Below are 9,474 nucleotides of genomic sequence, written 5' to 3'. Positions count from 1 at the left end.
GGATGATCCTTAAGCTTCTATTGAACATTTAATCAGCTGCAGTCTGAAACAGGGAGATGGGACAGGTTAACCACTCAGCGCAGGAAACAGAACTACAGATGTACCGTCTAGCTGCCGTCATGATGACAGTAATGAAGGCTGAAATCATGTGAGCAACCAGACAGTCATTCTCTAGTTCTCCTCAATGATTTTCTTGTCCCATCTCTGTGTTTTGTTGAAGATAAATTGGTCTTTCTTCATTTACTTGGATATTTCTCTGCTCCTCCACGCAGCTTAATCAGTTCTACCTGTTTTGGTGGAGAATACAGGTTTATATATGGTTGTAAATGCTCTAGACTCTGGAAGAGTACTTGACAATACATGTTGTCTCGGAGGTTCCAGTTCTCTTTCCTGTCAGTTGTGTGTCTTCTTGTTTGTGTTTTTACAAGGTTCTATCTTGGTCATTGCCCCTCCTGTGATCACGAAAATGATAAAATGAATGAAATAAAATGAATGTGAAGAAGCAACAATTTGACAGAGGATGTGGGTGAAAGTGTGGAAGTTTGCACTGTCGCCTCACAGCAAGAAGGTTCCTGGTTTGATTCTGACTGTGTGTTGCCCTGCGATGGACTGGTGTACCTCACCTTTCACCCATAGTTAGCTGGGATAGGCTCCAGCCCCCCGGGACCCTGCACTGTAGGACAAAGCAGGTTACTAGACAATGGATGGATGTTAGTCCCATGACCAGATTCGTTGTCACTTTCAGACCCAACATAAATGTTACAGTGTCACGCTTCTCTTTTTATCAGACCATCTCTGTGCACAGAACCCTTCCGCCATCATATGCTGACAAATTCCACCTCATACCAAAAAAAACCCACCAAGTAAACCACTGCTGTACCTTCTTTCAACAGGTATCCTTATCAAACAAATGCATCATCACAGCTCTGTGAACTATGCCACTTGCAAAAGTGTTTGATATCAGTGCAGCCGCCTCGCTTTATTTCCCCTCTTTCTGTGTCTCGTACACACACACACACACAGTTCACAATCATTCCCTGAAGACATTTATAAAGACATTGCTTCTTTCTCGAAGAGCTTCCCTTTGAATTTCTGATGTCTGGGGAAAAGCTGTGGAAGTTTGGAAATCACAACCAAGAAACTTCAAAACCCACTGAGCAGTTTTTGCACACAAACACACAGTGTGACATAGCCCACACAATTATTCTGTCTCAGATAAGACATAATCTCAGTTCACAAATAGAAGTTCTGTCTGTTTTTTTTTTTTTAAATATATATATTCAAAATGAGTATATTTGGTTTGATTGGTACAGAAAGTTGTGACTAATCATGGCAAAGAGTACTGTAGCACAGGCAGGGCTATGTATATAATATATATGTAGATGTAATATGAACATATTTAAAAAGTTCCCTTTATGTAGCAGACATAGAGGATCAGGCTGCGTTTCTGGAAGTGCAGTTTAAATACAGCTTGATCAAATACTCGCCTTCTGTTATCCAAATTTGTCCTCTGTGTTTAATCCCCCAATGGGCCATGTATCAACTGCACAGAGATATAGTGCATGAACACACTATGCGTACATAAGGCACCTGAGTGTTTGTGTAAACATCAGTTGCCACCCTGTTCTCAGATTTTCCTACATGATCCATTTTTGATTGTTATTTACTGACAGTTTTTTCTCTGTCAGCATTTCAGCTGTGTCACTCTGTGCTGCACAGTGCTTCCAGTTTCCAGCTGTCACTCACCTGCCCAGGTCCCCAGCCTCCCACCATAGACTGTTTATAAAGATGGATGACATGTCAGTTCTCTAAACGTCAGGTTTGCCCCCTGGTGCCTGGCTGTGGTATAGGTTATAAAACCCTTCACTCCCTCATGTTAGTGGATGGGACACAGACTCAACTAAAAACTGAAAGAACTCTTTTTTTTCAAAGTAACTGCAGTCAGCAACCAAAGGAGCAGCCAAGCTGCTGCAAAAAGTTGAGGTAGGTGAGTGCACGATGCAGAAGTGAATGCTTAGGTAGAAGCATTAGGTATACAATATGCTACTGTGCAGGCTCTGGTTCCAAGATGGCGAGGCAGTGGCCACATGTGAGACATTATGACATCACATTCGTACGGTGGATGGAGGTGAACCATTTTTATATACAGTCTATGCCTTCTACTTGCTTCTGCTTCATTTCTTTCACTCTATACCACAGAGACAATAATATTAGTAGAATATCACAAATTGGTCTAAGTAAGGCTTGGTGTAAGTGTTCTATGGGCTAATGTACAGCCAACATACATTCAAAAATCTGAAGAGAAACCGAAATGGTGAAATATATTTTTTTTCAGTATTTTGTAAATAAAACAATTAATTACTAAGAGAGAAGCTGTCAGTGGCAATGACGAGGGTGACAGACTATAAACTGGGCTGATGTAAATATGCCCTGTTTGTGTGTGTGTCATCAATATAAAGGAGCCACAAGTGTGCACGTTAATCTCCCCAATGGCTCTCATGGCTTTATTAGGGACCAAGTGATTATGCCATAAAAATCGCATAATTAAAATCCAAAACACACATGCACAGGGTCCGAGGGAATATATAAGTGTGTTTGAGTAGAATATATATATATATATATATATATATATAGTAGGTGTAATTTATGCATAGGTACACTGTGTGCATGCTTCTCCTCCTGTTGTAGTTATGGCTGCCTTCCAGTGGCAGCAGCTTTCATTTGGTCTTGAGGGGCACACACACACACAAACACATATTCCTGCATCACTTACACACACCTCAGCACATACGGACACACAATTTAAACCGGCAGGACAATGGAGGCAGAGGCTTCCAGCTCCATCAAACACATGGTCTACACAGGAAGCCAAGGGGGGATTGAATCCTTGTTTATTGAAGCCTCAGTCTGTGTAAAGCACAGATCCATTGTTAGTCAGCCAGGTATTTTTTTTTCTCTCGTCCTTCAGACACCACACACTTGCCCAAATGGGATACTTTTACTTTCAAACCAGTGACTACTTTGAAACAATGCACTGATTTTCAGTGGTTCTTTAGGGTAAACAGAAAATTAAAAGCTTCACTGAAAAGTAAACAAATTCTGGCAACAAACATACTGTCCTGCTAGACTAATGTGACACTAGGTGTGCATTGTTAGAGCTCAGTCCTACACTGAAGATTTAGACTCAAGCCTGAAGCACTCTAGGGGGTTTGAGCACTAAATTCTGGTTCAGTTGGGCGACTTAAAGTATAAGTATGTCTATCTATATATCTATCTTAAGCTAGGCTGTGGAGTTCTGTTGTTTCTGTAACCAAACAATGGGGTTTCTATAGGACTTTAGTACCTTTTTGCTGCCTTAACCTACCTAAGCAGGAACTGAAAGTAAACAGAAAGGCTACGTCCTGGGTGGAGGTCTTGGTTTTTATGTATAGTGTCACCATCAAAATAGGCTATTTGCTGTACATGGCACTTCCTATCAATTTTAGTAACAGGTTAAGGAGTATGATTAGGACCATATATATGGCTGATAATGGTCCAAAAATTGGAATTAAAGAGATCATATTTTGAACCACTTTTCCATCATCCACACAAGGACAGCGGAGTTCTGATTTCAAACTTCAAGTTCCTTAAAAGAAACATGACAAAGAAACAATATGACCAAACAGGGTGAAAGAGACATTATAGATCGCAAAAAAACTGTCCCCTGATGTTATCAAAACTTCACAGAAATGTCTCTAACTGGCTGTACTTTACAAAAAAATATGGCTGTATTAAAAATCACATCTGTTTTAACGCAACAGCTTCGGAGTCCAAGCGTGTACTTAGCCTACTTCTTCCATGAATGAATAAATAATGTAAATGAAAATAATGTTTCTTCAAATATTCTGAAAAGTCATCACTTTTACATGGGAGGTAGTACCATCTCATTTATATTTCTGATCTTGTAACTTGTCCAGGTTTCCCACTGCATTTTTTGCCTGACTTTGACAGTTCAACCTTAAAAATTGCTGGGCTGTCCCCCAAAACGCCGGATGTGCAAACAGATTCTCCTCATGCACGCACACAGCCAAAATGGCAGCCTGTAAAAGCCTTTTTCCACTGAAGGTGAATTAAGCTGAACAGTGTAGTGACAAGAGGCTTTTTAGTGGGCGCTTATAAAAGCTGTCAAATACCCAGGAGAGGAGAGGAGTAAAGGAGGACACAGGAAGAGAAAGTTGGATAGCTGGGTAAAGGGGGGTGGATGTAGCCTACTGGAGATACAAAAATACCTGAAAACCTAATAAAAAGATATATACACTACACTAATATTAACTAATAACCTGTTTTCCAGAAAGTAGTTCTGCTCACAGTGATTTTTTTTATTCTGTCTATTCATTATTACTGTGTACTACTGTTACGGCCCCAGTTAGTTATTTTTGGGGTTTTGTGTACGTTTTTCACCCCTCTGTTGTTTGAATGGACCCACCCCCTTTACGTCGGTGTAATGACAATGACCGCCCTGGTGGCCGCTGACTGGCTGGACCACACCTGTCGTCAGGACCTATGGGACCAATCAGTGGGAGGACTGGGAGTTTTTAAAGAAGATGCAGGGTTATTAGTTGTTTTATTAAACACCTTGCTTAACCAAAACCACCTGGTTCTATGTTTGCGTCCTCTTCCCCCTAGACGAGCGGGGATGTAACACTACCTACTTATCCATGTGATTGGCGTGTTGTTTGGTTAATCCTCCAGATTAAAACATCTTCACTAACTTTTGTTTTACCTGTGCAGATTTTCTTTTTGTAAACTTTTCTGACCCAAAGACCCTCTCACATTTAAATGGATTCCACCATTTTACAGAGAGGAGGCATCCTATTCACACATGAATGAATGAATTTAGACACTAAACTGCAGCACTGATTGTTTGGCTCAATCAGAATCTTGCAAAGAAGCATTTGACATGGGTGTGTTTTAGGTGTGATGGCACACAGACCCTCTCAGTCCTGCATGAACTTAAAAGTGAGCAGTACCGCAGTGATGGTGACATTTAAATTACTCCATATTTTCCAGCACAACCCCGCTATTTGTGTATCCTTCAACAACCCTTTCTGTAGAGTTTGAGAGGCTTACAGCACAGGATGAAATAGCCATAGTAACATGGAGCTTAAATCGCAGGTCACTGGATTAAAATAGCTTTATAAGATGGAAAACAAACTACTACCACTGCGACAGTTACTGAAGTTGAGAGCATGCTGATGTTAGCATTTAGCTCCAAGCACCCTCCATCGGTGCCCCTAGCGTCGTTGTTCACATCAGAAATGAAAACAGACAGGCGTACCCACAGCTCTCAGACGCAGCTGAACAGGCTTTGACGCAGGGTTGAAGTTGTACTGACAAACAGCTCGGGGCAGAAAATATCCCCTGGGAGGGAAAAGTATCACCGGACAAAGTCTGATTACTGTATTGTGACATTTAAGCTGATGGTAGGCATTTATAGTTGCCTGTTCTTTACTGATAATGTTTCCCAGGCTAACTCTGCATCAGCATATTTCACCTGTCCATTGTATATGTGTGAATGTGGCCAATTAACTGTAAGGCTGCCCTCAAACAGAGTGATGAGATTAAAAGTACAATAAATGCCTAGTGAAGCGAGGGTGAAGGAGTCAGTCAGAAGCAGGTGTGCGCTGTTTGTGTGTGTTTCTGTGTGTCCTTCAAGGGAATGTTCAGCCAAAGCCAGTAGATGCAGTTTTATGAGGCCTACACACAAAGTGCTGTGTCAAGACAAACTTTGATTTGTGTTCAATACACAATATCTATCTCCTTTCTACCCCTATGCTTCACTTGTTTAAAGGTCCCCCTCTTTCTCCTTCGTCACTTCTCATCCTTTGCTTGTTCTCTCCCTTGTAAAACAAATGTGATGTTGTACCCTCCCTGCCTCCATCATCATCATCATCATCATCTCTCCCTCTCTCTCTTTGCTTCAGTCTCCCTCCCTCTTCCACTCTTCAGCTACTGGATTTATAACAGAATATTACTGAGGATCCATATGTCAGCCGGACAGAGAGCTGAGGGAGTTATAAATGTAAATTGTTTCAACGAAGAAAACAGGCCAAAGTAAATGAAATGAAATGTACAGCAGATGCATCAAAAGAAGCCAAAAACGTATGAAAATCACACAGAAAGTCAAAAACATAAACCATGTACTTTTGACTTATATATAAGCGGTACTAATGCAGTACTAGCTCGATGCAGAATCTGAGTCAGTCAGTCAGTCGTACAGTTTGTTTCTGTTCAAACAACTTATCCTCACATCGAAATTTGAAATAAATAAATGCTTTCCCAAAAATATTAGTGTAAATCTGACCATGTGTCATCTCGATCATGGTATTATCATCATACTATATCTAGCCTATATATAAGTGCTGTCAGAAGGAGGTAGGGGGATGGATGGTGGCTATAACGTGGTTGGGTTTAGAAAAAAAGACACTTTTACAAATGCAATCAAAACAATTCCTCCTCTGAACAACCATAGACAAAATAGGTATGTTGGCAGCATCATAGTCTGCCTAAACTTTGGCATCATGGAGCATCATGTAGAATTTAAAGGGTTATAGAGTTTTCAGGTGGTGCGAGTTTTTCTGCTGTGATTCATCACAGCATTTATTTAACCCTCCTGTTGTCCTCGGGTCAAAATGACCCGCTACTGTGTTTAAAAACCCCAAAAAATGACCTTAATGATAATTTTTGTACTTGAAATTTTATGACTTTTCCTAGATTGACCCAAACTTTAAAAAAAGTGAATTGTTGCCTTTGTTCACACTATCATGTATGCTGTACAAAAAAAGGTACAAAGGTGGTCTTCGGGTCAAAATGACCCAACAGTGAAATTCAACTAAAATCACAGTCACAGAGTTATTTACACACAACAGAATGTGAGAATGTTTTAGTTCTGCCTCAGATCAATCAGTAGCAGACGTAAACAATCAGTAGCAGACGTAAATAAGACAAGAGTTCTCGTGGACAGTGCCTTTGATCTGTGGATTTCCAGAAGTTATAAAGGTGCTGCAGATGACATTACCCCCATATCTCTCTGTGCTGAAGCCATGAGTGCACGTTATAACGTCCAAAAGGCTCTGGAGCTGATTTTTTCAGATGTCCAGCAAGACAACTCTGATTCAGAGGAGGAAGTGGTATCAGAAGAAGAAGATGGGGAGGAATACAACCCAGAGCATGATGAATCATCTTCAGAAGAAGAAGAAAATGCTGAAGCTGAAAGAGAGACTTTCCTTTCAAAAAACAGCAAAATAACATGGTTCTCGGAAGCATATGACCAACATGGCAGGGAGGCAGAACAAAATGTCATAAAGATGACCCCAGGACCCACAAGATATGCTGTTTCTCATGCCCATGACATTGTCTCTACATTCTACCTGTTCATCACACCAGCAATAGAAAAAATAATCCTGGAGATGACAAATCTGGAGGGTTTTCGCAAAAATGGAGACAGCTGGAAAAAGATGGATGAGACTGATCTGCGGGCCTACTTAGGGCTGCTCATCTTAGCAGGTGTTTACAGGTCCCGAGGTGAGGCTGCAGCCAGTCTATGGGATGCAGAGAGTGGAAGGCCAATTTTCCGAGCTACAATGCCACTCAAACTCTTTCACACCTATTCAAGACTGCTACGTTTTGATAACCGCGAGTCAAGACCAGCGAGACGTGTGACAGACAAACTTGCAGCCATAAGAGAGGTCTGGGATAAGTGGGTGGAGCGGCTGCCCTACCTCTACAACCCAGGGCCTGATGTAACAGTGGATGAGCAACTGGTTCCATTTAGAGGTAATTTATTTTCATATTTCTAATAAAAGTGATTTTCACTATTGAATTATATGACTGTTTTCTGTGACTCAGATACAAATTATTGATGCTAATCTCTGTCCAAAGGTCGTTGTCCTTTCCGCCAGTATATGCCCAGCAAGCCAGCAAAATATGGGATCAAGTCATGGGTGGCTTGCGATGCCAAATCAAGCTACGCTTGGAAGATGCAAGTCTACACTGGGAAGCTGACCAGTGGAGGTCCAGAGAAGAACCAGGGGATGAGAGTAGTGCTTGATGTGACAGAGGGACTGAGGGGTCACAATGTGACATGTGACAATTTTTTCACCTCTTATGAACTCGGACAGCAGCTCCTGAAGAGGAAGATAACCATGGTTGGCACAGTTCGAAAGAACAAGCCTGAGCTCCCACCTGCACTGCTTGCAACAAAGGAGAGAGAGGTCTTCTCATCCAAGTTTGCCTTCACACCCACCACCACCCTAGTGTCCTACATCCCAAAGAAAAATAAGAATGTAGTACTTCTGAGCACACTACACACAGATGCTGGCATTAGTGATCGTGAGGACAGGAAGCCATCCATCATCCTAGACTACAACTGTAACAAAGGGGGTGTGGACAATCTAGATAAGGTGATTGGAACCTACAGCTGCAGAAGGATGACTGCCCGCTGGCCCCTGGTCATCTTCCACAACATCATTGATGTTTCCTCTTACAATGCCTTTGTGATTTGGAGAGAGATCAACCCAACCTGGATGCCTCGTAAGCAGAACAAGAGGAGGGTGTTCCTGGAGCAGTTAGGAAAGGCACTTGTAACACCACTTATTGAAAGGAGGAAGCATTTCCCCCGCACAGAAGCCTCTGCAGCAGTTGTCAAAGCTATACAGAGTGCAGGAACCCCTGATCAACCTGAGGATCCAGCTGCCACAGCCACTGCCCCAGCCGGGGCAAGTAAAAGAAAGAGATGTCAGTTCTGCCCGCCAAAGAAGGACTGTAAAACACATACTGTGTGCAGTAGGTGTAAGAAATATATCTGCAAGAGCTGTGCATTTGCATACTGCCCTACATGTGCTAATTAGTTGAATTATTGTTGTTTAGTTGGGTTATATTGTTTTTTGGATTGTATATTTTCTTACATTGTTCACTGGCAAAAAAATCAGAAGAATCTAACTCATTGCGATGAATTAAGAGGCATTCGATATTCCTTTTTGAATATTTGTTTTGTTTCTAAAACTATAGAAATGCAGGTGAAAAGGGAAAACTCAAGTATTTACATGTTTTGTGGTTAATGTTTCTTCAAGCAAAATAAAATTTGGTGTTTAAAAATCGAATAAACTGCTTATATTATTGTGGATTTAGTGAAGACGGGTCATTTTGACCGGGAGGACACGGGGTGTATAGAGGATATGAGGACAACAGGAGGGTTAAAATGATTTTATTTTAGAAATATGCAAAGCGGAGACACACAGACCTAATTGCAACAACAGCTCTGACTAAATCAGCCAGGACAACAGGCTTAACAGCATGTACATGGCCAAATGGGCCAGCTCGGCTTCAGTTGGACGACCTGTAATCAGTGGTCGCCCTGGATTCCTACAGTATGTCCAGATGGCCAGGCTGCCTCCAGGTCACACTTTGTTCAAACATCTTGCGTATTTAAAACTC

At 41.6% G+C, this 9,474-nt stretch overlaps 1 protein-coding gene across 1 annotated transcript; it reads left to right on the top strand.

Annotated features, from left to right (window-relative positions):
- The first annotated feature begins 6,684 nt into the window (after positions 1–6,684).
- Positions 6,685–9,225, top strand: LOC114442748 (piggyBac transposable element-derived protein 4-like). The gene is made up of 2 exons (XM_028416537.1): positions 6,685–7,815; positions 7,921–9,225. Exons 1-2 carry the CDS (start codon positions 7,083–7,085, stop codon positions 8,886–8,888), a joined length of 1,701 nt encoding a protein of 566 aa, XP_028272338.1. The 5' UTR covers positions 6,685–7,082; the 3' UTR covers positions 8,889–9,225.
- The last annotated feature ends 249 nt before the right edge of the window (positions 9,226–9,474 follow it).

Source organism: Parambassis ranga, chromosome 10, assembly GCF_900634625.1.
Source record: "Parambassis ranga chromosome 10, fParRan2.1, whole genome shotgun sequence".
Taxonomy (NCBI): domain Eukaryota; kingdom Metazoa; phylum Chordata; class Actinopteri; family Ambassidae; genus Parambassis; species Parambassis ranga.
Note: the sequence above shows the minus strand (reverse complement) of the source record. Positions and strands in the feature narration are given on the sequence as shown.

Bases quoted from the DNA above. Each gene is read 5' to 3' on its own strand.
- LOC114442748 (XM_028416537.1), top strand. From the start codon at position 7,083: ATGAGTGCACGTTATAACGTCCAAAAGGCTCTGGAGCTGATTTTTTCA. The intron at 7,816-7,920 runs GTAATTTATTTT...CTCTGTCCAAAG, and splicing joins GCAACTGGTTCCATTTAGAG to GTCGTTGTCCTTTCCGCCAG.